General features: G+C 37.0%; 1 protein-coding gene across 4 annotated transcripts in view; it reads left to right on the top strand.

Annotated features, from left to right (window-relative positions):
* Nucleotides 1-23,413, top strand: part of LOC117411183 (A-kinase anchor protein 7-like) — a 30,560-nt gene extending 7,147 nt beyond the window's left edge. The window contains exons 5-9 of one of the 4 annotated variants that reach the window (XM_034018448.3): nucleotides 2,214-2,374; nucleotides 5,285-5,397; nucleotides 8,167-8,314; nucleotides 20,571-20,778; nucleotides 22,065-23,413. In XM_034018448.3, coding sequence (XP_033874339.1) covers nucleotides 2,214-2,374; nucleotides 5,285-5,397; nucleotides 8,167-8,314; nucleotides 20,571-20,743 — 595 coding nt within the window. In that variant the 3' untranslated portion in view covers nucleotides 20,744-20,778; nucleotides 22,065-23,413. Of the gene's footprint in view, nucleotides 1-2,213; nucleotides 2,375-5,284; nucleotides 5,398-8,166; nucleotides 8,315-17,425; nucleotides 17,921-19,399; nucleotides 20,511-20,570 lie in introns of those variants that run through there. The other 3 variants (XM_034018447.3, XM_034018446.3, XM_034018450.3) reach the window with 3 other exon arrangements.
* The last annotated feature ends 270 nt before the right edge of the window (nucleotides 23,414-23,683 follow it).

Below are 23,683 nucleotides of genomic sequence, written 5' to 3'. Positions count from 1 at the left end.
TTGGTCGCAGCATGTGTAATAGAGGGTATCGTATCTCACAGGATCGGATATGACAGGTTCTGCTGAATCAATTCATGATCATAATATAGAATGTTTAGGGGAGAGAAGGGCTATAGACGTGCTCAAATTTGTTGGTACCCTTACAGCTCATTGAAATAATGCTTCATTCCTCCTGAAAAGTGATGAAATTAAAAGCTATTTTATCATGTATACTTGCATGCCTTTGGTATGTCATAGAATAAAGCCAAGAAGCTGTGAAAAGAGATGAATTATTGCTTATTCTACAAAGATATTCTAAAATGGCCTGGACACATTTGTTGGTACCCCTTAGAAAAGATAATAAATAATTGGATTATAGTGATATTTCAAACTAATTAGTTTCTTTAATTAGTATCACACATGTCTCCAATCTTGTAATCAGTCATTCAGCCTATTTAAATGGAGAAAAGTAGTCACTGTGCTGTTTGGTATCATTGTGTGCACCACACTGAACATGGACCAGAGAAAGCAAAGGAGAGAGTTGTCTGAGGAGATCAGAAAGAAAATAATAGACAAGCATGGTAAAGGTAAATGCTACAAGACCATCTCCAAGCAGCTTGATGTTCCTGTGACAACAGTTGCAAATATTATTAAGAAGTTTAAGGTCCATGGAACTGTAGCCAACCTCCCTGGGCGCGGCCGCAAGAGGAAAATCGACCCCAGATTGAACAGAAGGATAGTGTGAATGGTAGAAAAAGAACCAAGGATAACTGCCAAAGAGATACAAGCTGAACTCCAAGGTGAAGGTACGTCAGTTTCTGATCGCACCATCCGTCGCTTTTTGAGCGAAAGTGGGCTCCATGGAAGAAGACCCAGGAGGACTCCACTTTTGAAAGAAAAACATAAAAAAGACAGACTGGAATTTGCTAAAATGCATATTGACAAACCACAATCCTTCTGGGAGAATGTCCTTTGGACAGATAGTCAAAACTGGAGCTTTTTGGCAAGTCACATCAGCTCTATGTTCACAGACGATAAAATGAAGCTTTCAAAGAAAAGAACACCATACCTACAGTGAAACATGGAGGAGGCTCGGTTATGTTTTGGGGCTGCTTTGCTGCGCCTGGCACAGGGTGCCTTGAATCTGTGCAGGGCACAATGAAATCTCAAGACTATCAAGGCATTCTGGAGCGAAACGTACTGCCCAGTGTCAGAAAGCTCTGTCTCAGTCGCAGGTCATGGGTCCTCCAACAGGATAATGACCCAAAACACACAGCTAAAAGCACCCAAGAATGGATAAGAACAAAACACTGGACTATTCTGAAGTCGCCTTCTATGAGTCCTGATCTGAATCCTATCAAACATCTATGGAAAGAGCTGAAACTTGCAGTCTGGAGAAGGCACCCATCAAACCTGAGACAGCTGGAGCAGTTTACTCAGGAAGAGTGAGCCAAACTACCTGTTAACAGGTGCAGAAGTCTCATTGAGAGCTACAGAAAACGTTTGATTGCAGTGATTGCCTCTAAAGGTTGTGCAACAAAATATTAGGTTAGCGGTCCCATCATTTTTGTCCATGCCATTTTCATTTGTTTTATTATTTACAATATTATGTTGAATAAAAAATCAAAAGCAAAGTCTGATTTCTATTAAATATGGAATAAACAATGGTGGATGCCAATTACTTTTGTCAGTTTAAAGTTATTTCAGAGAAAATTGTGTATTCTTTGTTTTTTGTGGAGGGGTGCCAACAAATTTGAGCACGTCTGTAAGTAACCTTTCGGATGACCTACCTTTGCTTTGGCAATTGAAATGTTGTTTCGTTTAAACAGTGCGCATCATACATGATTACAATGCTTTACATCCTATATACTATATATTTTAGCAGACAAATATACATTTTATGAGATGTAGTAATATTTTGCATATAAAAGTGACTATGAGAGAGAATTAAATGGTACTATCTCCATTTATTGGGATATATTCAATTCAAAATAGTGGTATGTTAATACCACAGTTCTTAAAATCACGTAATAGTTTCTGGCATTTTACAAATTTTTACAAACAGAAATGCATTAAAGAGACTCGCATGGTTCTCACCTTCTAATTATCAGTGGCAGCATTTAGATCTGCCACTGTTTAGATCAATTGAATAAACACCACTGTCAGAACTGGGGAGACCTTTTGAATTGTACAGTATACTGTTCCGGTAAATACATCTGTTTGTCCCCTGACAGGGCAGTTTGTGCCATGACTGAGATGAAGGATACCCTTCTGGATATACTGCAGGAGAAGGAGCTGGTTTTACCTTTTCATGGAATCGGACACTTCCGTAGTGAAGTGGCATTTGTGCAAATGGCAGAGGGAGAGCATGTGACAACGCTTACAAAAATTGCAGGTGCACATTTATTTAATACTGCCTGGGATATAAAACAAAACCAGAGACAGATGCTAACTTTATGTCATCTGCATTTTCAGTAGCTTCCAATTACATTTCATAATTTGTTTGTTCTATCCTACTCAGTGCTCCAGCTAAGGTTTTGGGTCTGGGAGTAATTTACCCTCTAATTTTAACACTGTGAGTGCAAAATGCAACATTACCTTGAAGTCATGAATAATCTCGATAAACACTGTACGATCTTTAATGGTAACAGGGTAGGCATTAAAAAAGAGCCTTCTATTTTAACTGCAATGTTACTTTGAACTAGCGTACAACCAGGCGTGTGTTCTACAGGGTTCTTTATCGGCTCAGCGCATTTTTTTCCAGGTATCACACTGACTGCAAATTAATTACGTTACGTATATTTTTACATTCAATTTTTACACTCAGTGAACATGTTAAAACTTCAATATAAAGCCATACAGATAAATAAATAAAATAAGGAAATGCATTCATAAGTTATAAAACTGTTAGTTTAATATTATAGGCACCTTTTTTTAGCGGTTGCCTCTGACAATGGGTCCAGTTGGATTATTTGTAGCTGGACTGGTGTGTTTACGCTTCAATCTGTGTAGCTTCGAGTTTTTCTTATTCTTGCTGTGATTGGCTGCAAAGACAACCGGGCTAGCCAGAGATTGGATAATGTTTGTCGGATTTGTTTTTCTTGTGCACAGTTTCCTAGTAACTGAAGACATTGTATCCTGGGAGATGTAGTTGTTACTGAAAGTTTGAGGGGAGGGGCAGACAAGCTATTCAACAAAATTGCTATGCATATTTTTATGCATTACATTTACATTTAGTGGGTATTTTGAATTGTTTTAATGTGTAAAAACAGCAGGTACGCAGTTTATCTGGACCGCTGATCCTACTACCTATTTATGGTATTTCCAGTCATCCAGAGTGGTTCTTTTTTTCAAATATTGTGTTTAATTCAGTTTTGTAATGGAATTTAGACATAGGCATAGCCATAGTAACACAGCCTAGATCAGCACTGTGTCTGTACAGTGTAAGAACCAGCACCATCTAATGAACAGGTATTGTGTACAGGGCATGCATATTGACAGAAATACAAAAGGAAATTTAATTATATAGATGGCACTGGCTCTTCAATCTAAACATTATGTCTGTGGTGAGAGAATCTGGCAACTAAAATTCAAACTGATTCTGAACTCGGAGTATATAAAAAAAAAAAAAAAATTGAGTAATTGTAATAAGAACCACTTATAAAAAGTCAATGTGGCAATACAAAGTGGTTTGACAACGACCACTAGGAGTGTCCAGGTGTAATTCCTGTCCACATTACACTTAAGATTCTTAACAAAATAGTTAATCCATGATATAGTTCTCAAATATGCGGTTTTAAAAGAAACTTATGTTTTAGCAAACACGTGTATTAATTTTAAAACATGATATAGATTACTACACTAGGTTAAAGAAATCTCTGTTTGCAAACCATGCTTTCAGACTGTCTGTCATTTCCAGTGGAGGGTGAAATGGTCCCTACCCCTTCACTGTCTTCTTTCCTGTCAATATCCAATCAGTAGCTTCCTCTATTGACTGATCTTCTTACAGCCAGTAACATGTAAAAGACACTGCTGGGGTGAAAAGACCAAGGAAGTAAAGCAGTAGTAGACTTGTCTGTTTTAAAAGAAGAACATAAGAAAGTTTACAAATGAGAGGAGACCATTCGGCCCATCTTGCTCGTTTGGTTGTTAGTAGCTTATTGATCCCAGAATCTCATCAAGTAGCTTCTTGAAGGATCCCAGGGTGTCAGATTCAACAACATTACTGGGGAGTTGGTTCCAGAACCTCACAATTCTCTGTGTAAAAAAGTGCCTCCTATTTTCTGTTCTGAATGCCCCTTTATCTAATCTCCACTTGTGACCCCTGGTCCTTGTTTCTTTTTTCAGGTCAGAAAAGTCCCCTGGGTCGACATTGTCAATACCTTTTAGAATTATGAATGCTTGAATCAGATCGCTGCGTAGTCTTCTTTGTTCAAGACTGAATAGATACAATTCTTTTAGCCTGTATGCATATGACATGCCTTTTAAACCCTGGATAATTCTGGTCGCTCTTCTTTGCAAAATGAAAATACTTGTTTGCTATAACTGCACATTTGAAATCCGATGTAGCTCATAGAAGTGCAAAACGTGTATCATTTATTGAATTAATTTGTTCGTTACATTTACAGTGCTACCCTGTTATAGTGAGGAATCAGTTATATCATGGTAAGGTTGTGGCTCCCATTTCCCCCATGATGCAATCTGACTTGTAGACGTTGGGTGAACGTTCCAGATATACAGTACGAAGCATGGCAGACAGCAAAAAACAAGAATCCTGCAAACACTGCAAGAGAGTAACCAAAATGGGTGCATGCCGTAAACAATAGCTGAAATATATTTAATCAGTTTTTATCACAGTAAATCAGTGCAGTGGGAAAATGTAATAAAAAGAGAACCAAAACCTAATCTTCGTACATCTGCAGACCAATAATTCCCTGTTGCTTTATTAAGCTGACTTCTGCAGCTGCTTACCCCAGCCGTGATTTATAGTTTTATTACATATTTGATTACATTTTAATAAAAAGGGGTTATTGTATCTTGATATTCTCATAAGTCTAACCTGTTCATACAATGGTAAAATTAAACCTCTTAAGATCTGCTAGAACTGGAGCTGCCTGCTCAGGTTATCAGATGGTACACAGCCCAGAAACGGAGCCCGAACACCCCCCACCTTCCTTGTCTTCTCCCTATTGATTATCTTCTTTTCTTACATGGAGCAAATGGTGTTTTTGTTTTAGTGTGCAGTGCAAAATGAAACCGGGTATCTGGTTATGACTGCCCTGTCTCTGTATTCCTTTCACCTTAGAGACTCTGAAAAAGAGGTTTGAAGAAAAGGGCATCTTGGTCACGGATAGCAAAGCTTTCAAACCACATCTGACCTTCATGAAACTCTCAAAGGCACCAAAGCTGCGTAGTCAGGTGAGATCATCTTTCCTCTGTCGCACACATCGGGACAAGTATATAAAGAGATCCAGCGTGGCTTTGTCACTGTTTCAACCACTGTGCTCTGAAGATAATTTTTCTTGAGGGGCCAGTTAAGAAAAAGGATGCTATAGGTAAGGTTAGATGATAACTGCTGTATAAATCATGTACTGTATGCGTCTACTAACTTGCATGTGATTTGGGTATTATTGAACAATTGTCATAAAACAATTATTGCGTTGGTAGAATAAGGACTACTAAATAAAATTTGTCTGAATTCTTGTCTCTTACATATATTCTAAATACAGTTTAGAAATAAGGTTAAGATATTATTTAGTATTTAGGGAGAAGGTATTAATTTCAACAATAGTTAATTTTTTAATTGGTTGCCATTGGTACATGGTAGTTTGTCTTAAGAAGTCACACTTTTGATGGATGCTGCATAAAATAAACACTGCACTAAATAAAAAATGACACTGTATTTAAGGAATGTGTTTGGAAAGAAGGAAAAAAAAAGTACTGTATCAGTACTTTTAACCTGTTTCTGGGTTTAGCATAAAGCTAACTTGGCATTACTGTTAACTTGTTTGCTGTAATTTTATGTTTGTACATTTATACTGTAATCTCTGTTTGTATATCATCTTTAGTGTGTCAAATGTCGTACTTTTGGTTATCATCAGCTGTTTATAGGATCTAATATTCAGTAAATTTGGGATAATATTTTCTGTTACTGTAATAGATAAAGATCTTGAAGGCCTCAGGTCTTCAATAATAGATGTATATTGATATGCTGCATGGACAGAAACTGCTAGCAATTTATGCCAACAGCCAAAAAGACTGCAGTTCAAAAAAGTTTGACAGAAATACGTGATGCAGATTCAATCAATGTGAAAATTGCAATTCAACCGCATTTATTTCAGTTCCAGTGTAACACCGTCATGCCAGGGGCGTCCCATGAAATGGATATTTGTTATACATTAATTAAATTAATTAATTAAACATTAAATGCTGTAGAAGTATTAATAATTAAATACTTTGCTTCAACACAACAGATTTTTAATGACTAGATAGATTTATTCACCTAAAAAAAAGAAAAGAAAGTAAGAATGGTTAACTCTTTTTATACTGCACAGTTTGAGCAGTTCAGCTTTGCTTTGTGGTCCTTTTGTCTAATCTGCACTAGATGACATTTCTTAACAATAAGAGATATTCTACACACAGTGTATTCATTTACTGGATACAGCTTTATTTGTAGATCTTATTGCATCTACCAACATGGGGGATCTATTGTACATTGTAAATCATGAAGCGCCTCTCAGCCAATCAAAACTCCAGATTACAGATCTTACTTTGACATAAGTGTTGTCTGGTGCATGGAAGACTACCAATTGACACACATTTTAAAGACTGCATTTGGCATAAACTATGTGTTGTGTTTTCTTTTTCTTTTAATTAAAACATGATTTGTAAGAAGTTGATATGTACAGTTGACCCTGTCTTTGCAGTCATCTTTCCCACTCAAAGTGCTCGCGAGTAGACACCCTGAGACAAAATCAACTGTACATATTAACTTTGACAATGAAATAGTTATAGCTATGAAAAATATTATTTTCTACAACAGGAGTTGTAATTTGAACTACACCTGCTGTTGTACCTGGGATAACAACGGTTAAGAAGTAAGGTGCAGGGCATTGAATTAAATGTTCAATTGACTCAATACCAAAGGCAGTTTCTTTTGTATGTTAACCCGTAGAGTGGTGTTCAAGGATACTTAACTGCAGTAGATTGCAAATTTGAAATAATTAGCCCTGTTGCAAAGGTCTAAATAGGTAATACATTACATAACTAGCAAAGAACAACCACGGTGCAGGCCAGGCCTGCTTATGATAACCTCCTGAGTTATTTATTTTAAGCTTTCTAGCATCGACATTTTGTTTTAGAAAAACTGGTGTGAACTCAGCAGGTAAATGCTTTGTGCATACTGTATGTCCCATTAGCTGTTATAAAAATTACTAAAGAAATTAGTAAATGAATGGGAAGAACGGCGTTTGAAGGATTTGAAATTGAAATAGTAGCAATTCAGCTGCTTCACCCAACGGTGTTTTATACTGCAGGCATTGCTGTTATCTCTTGTACCCGCTAGGTGGCGGCAACATCCTGCTCCTGTGGTTTTAGATAGCCGAGTCCTGCTAAGATTTCTAGATTCTGATTTACTAAATATATTAATGCATATATCTAATGGATCTACAGCGTGATGGCAGGTTGAGTTGATTTAAAAAGTGAAAATAAAGTCTGGAGTACTCTGGCAAGGGACTTGAAGAGAGATGTTATGGTACTGAGAGACAAGACATGTTTTTAAAGCCTTGGTTAAGCATCTGTTACAAGCACTGGTAAGCCCTACAGAATTATAATGTTTTATTTTAGGATTGCAGATGTTATCACACCATGAAAATTATTTTCAAAATTCCATCTGTTGCACTGATTGGATCTCGGGGGGGGGGGGGGGGGGGGAATTGTTTGAGGCTTGTATCTTTTTTTTCCATTCTGTAGAAATTAAGAAAATAAACTTGTTGATGCGATGAATACTATACACGTTTCTCCTCGTAAGTGAGTATCCCTGTCGACGTATTCCAGATTTCCAAGATAATATGAACCTTAACATAATATAATAATCAGCTTGTGTGTGGGGTGCTCAATTCATCAGGCAGTACTTGTATAAAGAAGAGTGAAAAAAACATGCATGTTTTGTTATTCTTTTTGCAACAGGGCATTAAGAAGCTGGACCCAAAGCTGTACGAGAATTTTGAACATCACAAGTTCGGAGAGGAGAGAGTGGCTCGGCTGGATCTTTGCTCCATGCAGAAGAAAAAGCAACCAAATGGATACTACCATTCTGAGACCTCCATTGATTTTGGTACGTGCTAATTTCAAAACCTAATCTCTCCCCCCAAAATACCCAGGCCTCTGGTACATTACTGCTATTAAGTGACAGACCTTAATTCATAACTTAACAACTTAAGTTGCCGTTCTAAGCATCAGGTTTTGACTTGTATATAGACCATTTTTTTTAACTATCATATTTTCAAACCATGATTAAAGGCAATCATCCTTCAGTTAACTTTACCACATCGTAATAAAAATGCAATCTATAGAAAACCGTAAAGTTGGAATTGACTCTAAAATCCAGGTTTTATTGCATCTGACATAAATGCAGTTTTGCTCCAGGGGTGCTGTGCTGTAATTCAGGATGTTGCCACCTGGAGCACATAAATCCTACATTGTCTTAAACTTTCTCTTTTGAAATATCTCCCTGTGTGTAATTATATATATATATATATATATATATATATATATATATATATATAAAAACATGATTTTATTTTGGACTGTGAAGGGGCCTAATTCTGATTTTACAGTTAAAACCAAGAGTAGAATATTTTCAGTGTGCTATGAGATATTTGTATAAGTTTAGTACAGTAAATACTGTTCGAGTAACAAATACTAATTTTAAGAAATAATTGTGAGAAACCAGCATGCTGCATCATGATGACTTTCACAAAAGAAGATTTTCCACACATTTAATATGCAGAAGAGCATTCGAAGAAGGAAACTGTTTGGGTCCAGTAACCTCTATGGAAAAAAAAGCATGATTTTTGTACCCTGTTCTATAGGCTTTCAACTTGCATTTATTTAATTAGCAAGATTCACAAAAATATGACCTGAAATGAGATGACTAGTCAACAGAGAGCACGTGTTAAACAACCAAGGGAGTGAAGTTTTTCAATGGAACTTTTAACAGGACACTTTCTGTTACCTATCAGAAGTTGAGTCCGTGGAAAGTACTGAGTGCTGCTGCTGATGAAGATAAAAATGGGGATCTCATTTTTACTACCAGTATGTTTCCTGAATTGTGACACATCAATAATGCAGATAAAAACAGTCTCACCTGACCAGTAAGAAACAATAAATTGTATAACAAAATCAGCAGCTTGGGTATATGTTTAAATAGACCTATATTTTACAATTTAATTAATAAATGTAGAATTTAAAATAGAATTAGTAAAATAAATATTGTTTGCTGTTACATGCTTTACTGTATGTATACCTTGTTAACACATTGTTCCCGTGGCTTCTGATCCAAAACAACCTGCACGTCTTCGTCATCTGAACCTGATGATGCAAGCAATTGTTTGAATTATTAATGCACAGAGCAACTACTTCTAGGCGAGGGAGGGTTAGGTTGGCCAGAGTGTCCTCAGCTTCCCGCTCCAGCGACCCCTGTGGTCTGGCCGGGCACATGTCCTCCGACGCTGTAGCTCTGGGTGGCTGCATGGTGAGTCTGCAGTGTGTGAAAAAGCGGACGGCTAACAGCACACGCTTCGGAGGACAGCATGTGTTAGTCTTCGCCCCTCCCGAGTCAGCGGTGAGCTGAGCTAAACAAAATAATTGGACACTACTAAATTGGGGAGAAAACAACAAAAAACTAATTGGCGACTACTAAATTTAAAAAAAAAAAAAAAAGTTTTAAATTGGAGCAGTTCAATACAGGATAATGGTGTTTTGTAAGGAAGGCAAACTATATGTTCCCTACTAAGTTATGTTGCATTTCTGTGTTGAACTATGCTTAATTGATAACCTTCAGCATATCCAGTAAAGGCCATTTTACTTTCCAATAGCTTATTTGGGAAAATTCAAGAATATGACCTTATTTTGATTCCTTTTAAGCAAAAAAAAAAAAAAAAAAAAAAAAAAAAAGTTTGGCCATGACTAAGACTGCTAATAATAAATATGAATAAAACATGAAAGGTTGTGTTTTATTCTTGGTCTAGCACTTTAATCCCTGGGTAAATACTAATTTATATTTGGGATATTAGAAATAAAAGTTGAGGGTAAAACTTTTTTTAGCAGTAAATTATAAAATATTGATGAAAGGAGGGGAGAAAAATATAAAAGGGTTATCTAGACATTTCAAACTGTCACATGTGGAGTACAGATTTAGTTCCAATTTCAAATCATTTTAAGAAATGACACAATTCAAAGAGAAATGGCAAAAAAAATATATAAAAAGGAAAAGTTAAAGGTGAAAACAGTCTAATTTTGTGTATATTTGAAAGTCCAGGATACTGACCTTTTTATTATTTGTGGCAACGGACAGTATACTGTGTTTTTTCAAATCCATTTCTTATTATCCCCTACTAGGGGATGTAGAGGCGGTGGGCGTATGCTTGTCCAATTGTCATTAAACTTTCTAAGGAGCGTTTTAGCACAAGTTATGTAGTGCATGCTTATCTTGGGTTAAAGGAGGTTGTTTGTCTGTCAGTTCTTTCTGTATGTCATTTTATAGTGGATATAGCAGGACATGGTGATGGTCATGTCTGCAGAATCTAATTTGGAAATTAAAGCAGTGGTGGGAGATGAATGTCATTTTTATTATTATTATTTGCTTATTTAGCAGACACCTTTATCCAAGGCGACTTACAGAGACTAGGGTGTGTGAACTATGCATCAGCCGCAGTGTCACTTACAATTACGTCTCACCCGAAAGACGGAGCACAAGGAGGTTAAGTGACTTGCTCAGGGTCACACAATGCGTCAGTGGCAGAGGTGGGATTTGAACTGGGGATCTCCTGGTTACAAGCCCCTTTTTTTAACCACTGGACCACACAGCATTAACAGCAGCAGGCAGACAATTGGTCAGTGGATCTTTCCATCGTCTTCACGATGGTTCAGTCCTGAATCACTGCATGAAGACTGTGTGTGACTTGTGGAAGCATTGGCTTCATAGAGTTTGTTTTGGTTTCTATTCCTGTCAAATGTACTATTTTATTCAATGTCAGCAACATTCATACACCCATTTTCCAGTTCTCTACATTTTGAGACATTAATACACTGAAGTCATTGTAGTAATTGCATTTCTGGGTCCTGCATTCTGTTGTGCAATCACTTGATATAAACTTCATCCAACCTTCTGGTACTTGCTATGTCTGGGGATTCATTTCCCATCTTCATTCTTCAAACCTATGGTATCTGGTGAAGGCAGAACTGGATCTGGGTAACAAGCCTGTCACCACACTGTGGCCTGAAAGAGAGCTATTTGAATGTGGAATCTCACAGCAACACAGGGATAAGACTACAAGACTACAGTACCTTGATACAACAAGCGTTGTCTTTGCTGTAAACCTGTGGCAGGCTGTAAATCTTGCAAACAAATCCATATCTCCCTTCTATAATGGTTTTTAAAGATATTATTTTGGGAAAATGATTTCAGTTCCACACCACATGACATACACCAGTCTGCACATCTTCAATCCTGAAATTGATGGTGATTATAATTCTAAGCTTGGTTTCCATGGTAGCATAGCTCCTGTGAGCTTTGAAGGTGCAGTCGTGCTGGTGTTGTTGTACAGTTCACCTTAATCATCTGATATTATTATTATTGCCATTCTATGTGACCCACCAGCAGCTCAGGATTGAACAGGTAACAGCTGACTGATTTATGTATTATAATGCAGTTGTACAGGTATTTTAACAAGTTTATCTGCTGCTTGTTTTCACAGAAATATACTGCAAATGGCTGAAATTAAGGCATTTCTCCATTTTGAGTTTGTCTACACATCAACCTTTGTTTTGCAACTTGCATAATTCTTTACACCATGTTACAGTCAAGTATTTGACTACTCCATCTCGCAGATAAGCTGTTTAGCAAAGCATGTGATATTGCCTTGTCTTCCAGATTTATGGATGATCGTATTGCCCCTAGTAGGTATTGTGACTCAAGATCTCAATAGTAGACTACAGATCAGAGTAGGAAAAGCACCATGTTTTACATAGCTTATGTGGAGTACTACTACTACATTTAAACATATTTTATTGTTATACTGTAATAACACAAGGTTTATTTTTAACCATTTTATAAAAAATTCAAGACCTTAAAATATTGATGTTAAGAACATTGGAGAGAATTGCAGTGGTCAGTACTCCAAATATCCATTGTTTATTAATGCAGAACAAATGGGTGGTGGGACTCTTTTACTAAACCCACAGTGGTGAGCTGAAACTTTGAAGTCGTAACAGTCTCTGCAGTGACTAGTACTGCTTAAGTTCCTAACCGATTATTAGGTGTTGGTTGAAAATTGGTTTTAGACTTGGGCTGCTTTCACACTGGGTCCGTTTCAAATGGATTCGGTCTGGTTTGTTTCATTTGAAACAATGTATCAGTGTGCTTGCTGTTCACACTTATCAGCAAGCAAAGGGATTGAGTTTGTTTGGATGCGAGCTAAAGATTTTTTTTTTTTTTTTTTTTTTGGTCCTTTTCCATTTGGTCCTTTTCCATTTTTTTCAGGACCGAGTTTGTTTGTGTTCACAATGCAGATTGCAAGTGCCCTCTGCTCGTTTTATATGGTGTGTGAACCAGATGTTTACAATATCCTGCAAGGCATACTGAAAGATGGCAGCTGTTGATGTATTGCTCTGGTTTTTAATATAGCATGTTTTAGATTCTTGCATATTGCTGTGGAAGAAAGCACTAGGGGAGCACTTTGCTAATTTAATGAATACATTTTTTGAATGCCTACAGTAGGAGAATTCAGTTTACGCAATTCTGCAGGGTTCTCCTAATGTCGGCATTAAACAAAGTAATTTGAGAAAAGACTGAATATATTTTACTATTTTTGCAAGTTTTGTCCAGTTTGGCTTGGATTTTGGTGTCTGACCAAATGTTCTATTACAGCTTCAATTTCTAGCACTGTCCATGTAGTTTAGCATTACCAGATTTCCACAGTGAAAAACGGGGAGGTATTTTTTTTTTATTTATTTTTTTTCAATTCACTGACTCCATAGCAACTCTGAAGCCTTTAACAAAAATAACAGTATATAAAATAACACAATGATAGTTTAAAAATTAAACATCGGGTGAATTTATTGCAGATCATAACTCATTTTCTTTATGTTGTCATCTAGTTAACACATGTTAAATGTACAAAAAGCAGGTCTTAAAAAATAGATCAGCTATTACCATTTAAACATATGGTATACACATAATCGAAAATGATTAAACAAATAATCCATAAGATTGTTTATTTTATTTTTGAATGGCGCTAACACACAACCTAATACATTACTCTGCTATTAACTTGCTGAGCACACTGATACAGTTTTGTACTAAAAAGAAAATACAATAGCAAAACCGGAACGATTAATAATTTTAGTATTTCTGACCAGGGCAAAATATTAAGGCTGAAAACTGAGACAATGTCAAGTTTCCCAGGATGTCCGTTAAACATAATGTAATTCCTGAGACATTTTTAGGTTTTTGCTCCACTTCTTTCCTCAGACTATCAACTAAACCGCAAAATGTTTACTTCCTAGTCAGGTTACCTTGTATAGTTAATTTCCCATGTACAAAAGGACCAAGTCCAGCAGTTGTTCACATTGACGTTTAGCAAGCGAACCAGACTCGGTGCGGTTTGTTTCCAAAGCAGACTTTGTTGTTCACACTTCACATCAAACGTACCGAACCGTACCGAGTGCGGACCAAACCCTCTAAACGGACCCAGTGTGAACCCAGCCTTAGAGACCCAATGACAAAGTAAGCAACTGAAATACACACCCACACTAATACACAGCTTCTTGGCTATCAGATTGGTTTCAGGTCCAAAATCACCAGTGCAGTATACAGCCTGTTGAAAAGTGTTTTCATTTTAGGATTGAGACATCATTTAAAACATTTAGATATTTTGTTTAACATCATGTAATCAAAGAAACTACAAAATGATATTGCACAAGTCTACTATAATAGTAGTATTTCATGTTAGATTTCCAAATGTCACATTTTTCAATTTGTCAGTTTTTCGTTAAGTATATGGAAAACTACAGTTTTCCATATACTGCAGTAAGTAATTCAATATGTTAACGTAAGATTATTCAACAGGTTTCATGTACTGTAAATGGTAATGATATTTTGCTTTGAAGGTGAACTGCAATAATAATTTGAAAATGAACTGAGTGCAATTTGCTTTGCCTGAGGGAGAACAAAAAATGTTATTGTTGGTAATGTGTCTACATATTCAGCCAGCAGACCTAAAATACAAACTCGGCATGTAAATCGATATCCTCATTTTATATGAAGCTGATCTGTCAATTTACCATGTTTTAAATTATTTTCCGCAGGGAAAAATAATAATGATGAGTCTTCTGTGATGATTACATATTAAAATCTGCTTTGTCACATGGGCTCCTCTGGGAAAAGATGCATGGTTTAAAAGTAGCTCAGTTATATACGAGGTACTGCACTGTGATATATGCAGCACTAATGCCAGGGTACTTTATTATTTTTTATATTTATAGGAACTGAACATAAAGTACTTACCAAGAAGTATAAAACCCTGAAATTTAGAGTACTGTAAGCCCTGTAAGAAGTTAACAAGTATGAATGGACTGGTTAAGACGGTTCTAAATTGATTAATCGCAGAACAAATGCTTCTGGACTTGCAAATACTGTATGTGCTATATCTACATTATTGTCATATGGGATTTGCATTATTTTATAAACACTGCAGAGAGCCGAAAACATGTATTTTATTTAGGGATTCAGATTTTCAGTTTTAACTGATAAAACCTGATAAAACACCCCCGAAAAAAAATAAAATGAAATCGGTGGCTAGCCAATAAACACCGGAAAAAGTGTGCAAATGGTTGATCAATTCACGTTGACTTTACCATTTTCCCATTAAAAAATAATACCTACTACAAAAATAATAATAAATACATTTCCCAGCGCTGCTGGGCAATGTCCCGCCTTCCTGGCTTGCATCTATCATTGATTCGTTCTCAATACTTTAAACCCGCCTCAACTACTGAATGACAGCACATTCCTACATTTCTATTGGAGACTCTGCTTGCGAGATTTAAAACGAGATTACAATCAGGATGGAGGCTTGTTAGCGGGATTTCAAGCTGTATTACAGTTAAGATACAGAGGATTTAAAACAGAATTTTGGCAAAATGTACAAAAATGCCTACACACAAAAACCCCAGAAGAATGTGCCCGTGACCATAGGGATTTCGTTGTGGAAGACAGCAAAGGAAAGAAGGTACAACTTAAGTGTGCAAGGACTGTCGAGTTACTACATATTTTGACACACATAAAAAAAAACCGCTCAAGCATTTTGGAAAGTAACCATTCGGTAATGGTTACGTTTCATACTTGAAAGGGAACGTTGGGTTATTATCATAACCCTGGTTCCCTAAAATAGAAATGTAACCATTAACCTTCAAGATCGCTGTGTCCATGATTGCAGCAGGCTTGAAGGAAAAATGACAATGAGATCTGTGAGCGCAATCATTTTGTGCCCTCGGGGGCGGGCCATGACTGCGTCACTGGCTCAGAGAGCAGCTTTGGCATATCATATTCAGGATTCGGGTCTTTAGGAGGTAAATACCCATTCAGTATTGGTTACATTCCTATTTCAGCTAACAAGGATTATGATAATAACCTAATGTTCTGCTCTGTGATCAATGTTGCTGCAGTTTCAGCATGTCATATCTCAAAAACCATATTGAGACACAGATTTCATAGATGCATTGATCTGCAAACATAATTTTTTTCATGATGACCTTTTTTTTCATAGTGACATCTGATAGACTGAGCTACTGAAGTGTCACTATCTGTCTGAGAACAGCAGATGTTTAGTTAACATTTTGAACAAGAGAAACCGGACAGATGTTACTAAATGGCACGGAACAGTACCAGTATTGCTAGTTTAAGCTCAGATTTCCAGTTTATCTTGACTAAACCGTTCCATGTTTAATCAAGATAAAGAACTTTTTGCATTTGGTCATATCAAAGAATTTACCTTCAGCTTTATTTAGGCTTGTGATAAACCTCCTTGGAAAGGATCATAATAATAAATCAACCGTTAGATTGAAGTATAATTAAAAGGAAAGCTGATGCCAAGTCCCTGTAATAATACATCTTTGACTTGCCTTCACCTCTCCTATTTTGGTAAGAACATCGGGGCACAGATCATTTGTTGCGTTGCACTGTTGAATGCTTTGATGCAGGATATATTACTTCCATACCTTGAGTGGTTGTTGATGTTATGTGAAGACATTATAGTCAGGGGGACTGTTGTTATTTTTCATGTTTCCACAGAGCCCTGTTATCAATTGACATTATTTAATTTGTAAGAAATTTGGTTACAACTCGATAGTAAATTATTGTAGATGTACTGTGTGGAAGTCTGTTTTGTAATACAGTGCAGTCTATCATTTTGGCCTTATGGTAGTTTGATGAAAAACAGATCAAGTTAGAAAGAGCTTGACAATGCTCTGTTCAGTACGACTTGGTACTTCAGCTGACCTGATCACAAAAAAAGTATATAATGTTGGTGAACACAATTAATACAGCAGTCTCCGCGTATAGGAACACCTCCTAAGAGAACATTTTGGCTTAGGGAACAACCTTGAGGTGAAATGTAATTTCCCCATTGTAAATGCTCCACCTAAAGGAACAGGAACTTCGCTTAAAAACACTTTTTTGGCACCGATAGCGATTTGTTAACGATTCAAAACTAATACAGTACTGTTTTGTAACCTGCTAAGTCATCATCATCAAAATAGATTTTCTGTCTTCGTTTTCCTATTTTACAATCAAAACTGCATTTTCTTTTTTTTTTATTCAAATTTTATATTTTTATAAATAGGCTTTTATACAATTGAAAACCACATTTTTTATTTCTTTTTTAAATTTCTATTTGATCAAATTCTATATTTGACTGCCTTTAATGTAATGGTTTTATTTGTACATTTGTGTCGGTTTGAAGTGCTTTGGAATCCTTAAGATGAAAGGTGCTATACAAATTTGAACTGGTATTGTTGTTACTTTGTGTTGTACTAGTTTTGAAAAGCCAATATGTTTTTGTCTCCTTTCAAAGAATATGAGTCAATTAAACACTGGGGTAAACGCTTTGAACATATGCCCTGATGCTGGAATTCATTTGTAAAGAAAAAAGGTACCTGATTTTATAATTAAGTAATTTGCATAAATGAGCTGCATACAAATCAAAAGTCATTATAGTAATTTTACATTTTTAAACCGCCTGAGTGTCTCCGTGTGGTTAACCATTTATCATTTCCTTTGATATTTAACACATTTGATTTTACTGTAATTGAAGAGCAAATAATATGAAAGTGATCTGTTATACTTGACCAGCACTTCTGCTGTTACTATAGTACCATGCTGATGAGTAGAGCATATGGCTAGGGAGCTGTTTCTCACTGTCCATCCTAAAGCAATTGCAAGAGGCAGCAAGACTGGGAGGCGGAGCTACTGTGCTCACTGTAGCCTCTAGTCCCCCTCTCCCTGTCACAGTAGAAAGAAGCAGTTCTGAGGTCTGAGTGCTCCTGGATTTTTACAAAGGTGTTTGCTGAGGGAAAGGAAGAAAGGAAACATAGAAATAACCACAGAGTGTCATGGGACAGTTGTGCTGCTTTCCTTTCCCAAGAACCGAGGAGAGATTCTGTAAGTGATTTTAATGCTGTTGTGATCAGATCCAGCCTCTTCAGCTCTGCTGGTGTTCAGCTAGAGAGAGTGTAGGGACAGGGTCTGGGGCCAGATTCCCTCTTCATTGTGATCATCAGGTTTAAGCCAATACCTGTCAGTGCTGCGGTGTGAAAATCCTCCTGAAAGTCTTAGCCCGCTCCTCAGTGGTGTATGTAGGAGTAAAATGTATGTATTATTGGATGATGAATAGCTTTTATTGTAAACCACTGCAAAACTCTTGATTTCTCTTGTGAACATAAAACAGGCTGCCTAGGATTTCAAATAAACATACTCAGTGATTGTGTAGCAATTGTGGCAAATATGCAGTTGTCCTTCCTGCTTTTATTTCATTCTTTGTCTAATGATTAAAAACACCTACCTTTTTTTTGTAAAACAGTAATATTCTCACTGATACTTAAAGCTGTGTTACTGATAGAGAATGATTGAAATCTTATTTTAATGGCTACTGTTTGGAGACTGGTAGAGTGTTGTGGGGCAGACTGTGTCTGTTAGTTTAGGTGAAACCATTAATGCTTTTCTTGGTCTTCAGTGTTACTAGTGTTAAATGAAGAAATCTTATAGTATCATTTTTATGTTGGCATGTGTGACCTACTTACGGTAAGTGCCCTACAAGAGACTTTTGAAGACTGCCCAGAATGTGTATGATAAAGTCTTGAAATGCTTGATTAGATGCCAACAGCCTTTCGTGTACAGTACTGTATGCTCCTGATCATAGCTCAATCAGTGTACTTTCTCACAGAGTATCAATTACTTTGACGATCAGTAGTATTTTTTTCAGAAACTGGGAACTAGCTCTCCCCTATTGATTCAGCTGGGTCAAAGTCTGACGCAAATTATAGCATTATAGCCCTGCCTCTCTCAAACTGAAATAGAAATGGGTACTTTAAACTCAGTTGTGCACAGATTCCATGGTCAATCTGGTTGTAAAAAAGTTACAAGAAATGGCTGTCTACAATTATTTGTTTAAGCAGTTTTGTTTGCAAAAATCCAAAAATGCTAATTGAAAAGTATTCATACCCTGACAAGGAAAATGAAATTAATAGCTAGTTGATGCACCTTTAGCAATAATAACCTATTTTAAACGATTAGGATATTTGTCAATGAGCTTTTGGCAAGATTCTTTAGTGATTTTTTCACCGTTCTTCAACACAAATTGTTCCAATACTTTTGATTTAGCATTTTTGGAGTTTTGCAAAAAAATAAAATAAATGCTGAAATAAATAATTGTAGACATCTATTGCTTTTTTTCCTCATCCACAAAAGCAAAACATTTTGCTACAAAAGATTTTCCCTAAAATTCTTCGTTTTCGAGAAATTTCTAGAAATTATAGATTTCCATTGGGGTATGTAAACTTTTGACTACAACTGTATATATAGCTGCCCTGTTATCACGGTGATGTGTTTAAGTGACCTCTTGTTGTCTGTTGTGGTGTGTAGGTGAAAAACATGTGGCTGAGCCGGATGATGCTGAACTAGTGAGTCTCAGTAAGAGACTGGTGGAGAATGCTGTCCTCAAAGCTGTGCAGCAGTACCTGGAGGAGACTCAGCTGAACAAACACAGGCATGCTGACGTTAGCCTGTCTAAGACTGAGGAAAACCTTAATGACAATGAACACAGGAAGTGAACTTTGTACCACAAGTCTCCTGGAGCCTTAAGAATCAAGACAAAACGTGTGAAGGAGCGCGTTCAGAGCTTCTAAATTGCAGGATTCAAAACAGCACAATGACAAGGAATACCATGGAAGTCTTCAACGTTTCCTTAAAACAAAATGGAACTCCATCACGATACCACTAGCACTATTACAGTATAATAATGAATTGCAGGAGCCTCTCTAATGAACCTCAGATTGCTGTGTGGTTGCGTACTTTGCAGGTATTTGTCAACTCTGCAAAGAGCTGATGCCAGTTCCTCTTTCTCTCCCTCTTTACTGGATCCTCCGTGCCAGTTTTAATCCTGGCTTTTTACATTGTTTGGAATCCCAGAATTGGGTTTGTTAATTTGTACACCACTTCTCCTTGATGGACACTCGGATAGAAGAATACTGAATGAAATGTGATCAATGAAATGAGCACTACGCTGTCTTGAAAATGTAAAGACCCAGCTTACTGAAAAGAGATGATCAGCGAGGGTCTTTTTTAAAGAGCAGACAGGCTCATTGTTGAGCCCATTGGGATGGAAATGAGGGGGGGACTAAAGAGGTCCTGCAGTACCAGGAATCACAGTTTCTAATGTATCCACACTATGACTGAATCAGGCTGCGTGACTGCTTGCTCCTTGTGCTGGCGGCAAGAAACACACATTGGCAAACAGTGCAAAGACAATCAGTGTCTTTATTAAGCTATGTTTCACTACAGATATTCTCTGTACTGTATTTCTGTCTGTCTAATTTTAAAACCTGCAGATTGCCATGGGTAAACTATGCAGTTAAAATGTTGCTGTGAAAGTTTACATTCTTTTTTTTTCTATGCTATACAGTAAATGTATGCTACCATTAGAACTAAATTGCTAACTGACACAAATCAATTGATAAAGTATAGGTTTACACTATGGTAGGTGGGCAACCTTGTATTTTCAATGTAAGCATATTGTGTCTTCTTTTTCCTTCAGGGGAAAAGCATGATACAGACTTCATTAGGAAGGCTTTGCATACAGAAACTCTGCCTCTATTGAAGCAGCTCACTCGGATAAAAGAGTTATTGTTGCAACCAGCAACACTGGAGAGAATCCACAGAGAGATGGCCGCAGCCGGAGTTCAGCCCCATCACCAGCAAGCAGATTAACTTCATTGATCATCTGAGGGCTGGAACAGAACAGGGTAAAGCAAAACCATTCTGCCCCATACATTATTGGATATGCTCATTTCAAAGTGTAAGATGGATCCATGCTACTGTGTGCGTGTGAATTATCTTTAATTTTTTAAATTCCTAATCAATATGTTATTGCTTTTCCCCTTAAATGTTTAAAGCCTTGCACCTTTTATATTTTAGTTGTATAAATATGCCTAAATGGGATTCCCCCCACCCTTGTTTTGTGAAATACCATGAAATAATCTGACATTACCAGTTTCTCAGAGTGGCCTTGTGAAGTGACATGGGCATAGCCACTTCCTTGCACTTGTCATCATGTAATAATGTAATTTGGTTAACATTAAATAATACTGTTACCATAAGAAAAAACGATTTGCATTTGCAGATACAGTAATCCGTCACATCTGCCCTAACCGTTTATCCTCCATGATCAACCTCTTCAGCAACGTTAGTTTATTATTGAGCAGAGAAGATTAGTTCAGATATTATGTTGTATGTGCTCCGGGCACTGCCATTGCTGGTAGTGTCACGTGAGCTGTTCAGTGTGTTGATATGTAAAAATCCTGTTCGCCTGCAGGGGGTGTATCAACTTTAACCTTCCTGTCACTCAGCAGTGAATGCACGCACGCACCCACATGGCAAACGGCTTCTCTGTCACAAGCATTAATATCCTGTATCTTTTTAAACAAGGGATTTAGGGGAGCTCCCTAATAAAAGCTGAATCTCAAAACAATAATTGTGTGAATATAGTAATTGTTACAGCTGTGTATAATGGCATTTAAAACAGGATTCATTCATCTGACTTTTTACATATCCGCCCTTACTGTGGTCCCAGCGCAGCCAGATTACTGTACGGTGTATTTTAAATTTGCAGTATATGTATATTAATTTGGAGCACTTTATACTGCAGAGAACAAAAACTCAATGAAAGCAAGGTTGTATATGCTCTTAAGTTTTATAAATTCTCAGATCTGAGTTCACATTTGCACCTGAATGCTAATTCATAATAAAAGAAACATTTTATCAGTTAATCTTCATGTCAAAGCAGTGACAATTATAAACTGACAACCCATTATATAATTTCAATTTCGTTTAATGCAACTTTATAACAAGGAATTGAGCAAGAATAGTTGCAAACATTGCCTTTAAGAAAGTAAAGGCCTCTACACACCGGGCATGATGCGACAAGCAAATGTGGCAAAATAAAACATGTATTTTTGATACAAGCTTTTCATACTGCCTGTGATGCGAAAAAAATAGGATTGGTATCTTTGTGATTTTTGTTGTGCTGCAGCTAGAGATGTGAACAATGAGGAACAGCTTTCCTTGAGCGCCTTCAGTAAGCAATGATGGAAGAAAAGATAATTCTGTATAATAAAGGACACAAAAATTATAAAGACACAGCAATGAGGGAGAACATCTTGCAGTCCATTTCAGGAAACTGGATATAACTGGTGTGTATGATTTGTTTACCTTCACTGAAATAAGTATTCTGAAAAGCTATTATGTATTCTACATTTTCATTAGCTGCATATCGCACACGTTGCCAGTGGTGTGAAAGGTAGTGTCGCAGTGAAAGTACTATTTTGTCGCAGGACAAATAGCATCATGTCCAGTGTGTGGAGACCTTAAAGCTTGATGTGTTTTTTTTTTTATCCCAGCATTCTTATAATGTTTAAATAAAGCAAGACTTATTTTTAGTCTATTGTGCCATCACAAAATGAGCCAAAAATAAACTCCTTTATGAAAAAAAGCCCATCTGCTCCCAAAGTTAATGCAAGGCAATTTGTAGGCGTTCTGTATTATAAGGAAGGCATACTGAGGAAGTGTGCCAACACCTTTTAATGTGCCTGTGTCTGCAATCCACATGGGCAGATGCAGCAGTTTAACCCACACAGGGAGCATTGAGAATATTCCCAGGGAGAAATCATTGATTTAATAATGTGCTGAAGGAACAAGAATAGGGACTAGCATCTCAGCTGTCAGTGCTTGTTGTTTTCCATATGGATCCTTACATCCAAGCTGATGTCACGACACAGCAAGCCATTGTTACAGTTCTACTGTAGGTGCCACTGGCAAACAATAGCGTGGTAGTTTGTTGCTATGTGCATTAGCAATATTGACTGTCTGTTGAAAAAATAGGCTAAAACCTTATTGAGAAACATTGTAGAGAACCACTCATTTTCCCCCAATAAGAGCGCTTTCAAGATTTTCCAATGTACATGAAAAAAAAGGTATTTTGTTTGGATCTGTTTTTTCCATTACCCTCTAAAACACCATTTGGTCTGTTCATGAGTAATTTGTCAGGCTGTCAGTTTAGACCTTGGGGAATATAACCTGCAGTGGACGAGTCTTGTACGTTGTGTACAGTGGACACAATGTGATGATACTGATAGTAGGCAGAACAAATGACTTGCAGCCATTAAGTTTATCTAATGTTTAAATTAGACTGCACAGAGTAAGAGTAGACTCCAACCGTATAATACTATGGCGACAACTATTGTTTTGGACTTTCAACCCAAGCAAATGCTGAGACCCAAGCCAACAGTTTCTGTTACTGCCTCTTTTCCTATCATTAACACTGTTTGATAAACAGGCTTGAAACTTAAAAATCAAGAGGCAGTCAATGTGTACAGGTTGTGGGCAGTACAATATGAGTGGTAGAAACCCCTGGCATGTACTGTGCTTCATGCATCCCTTGCATTTCTGTATTAGGAATATTTTTATTATCAATCTAGACATGCAGAATTGTTACAAGACTACTGCTTTTACTTCATGTTTACATGTTCTAGCAAACAACAGAATTCTGCACATGACGATGTGCACCTGGGAGGGAGCTGCTTTCTGTTGATTGTAGTTTAATAGCACCCTTCTGTGTCATTCATAAACCATTTTTGGAGGCTACTTAAAGTG

Source organism: Acipenser ruthenus, chromosome 6, assembly GCF_902713425.1.
Source record: "Acipenser ruthenus chromosome 6, fAciRut3.2 maternal haplotype, whole genome shotgun sequence".
NCBI classification, from domain to species: Eukaryota; Metazoa; Chordata; class Actinopteri; order Acipenseriformes; family Acipenseridae; genus Acipenser; species Acipenser ruthenus.
This window is presented reverse-complemented; position numbering and strand designations above follow the sequence as displayed.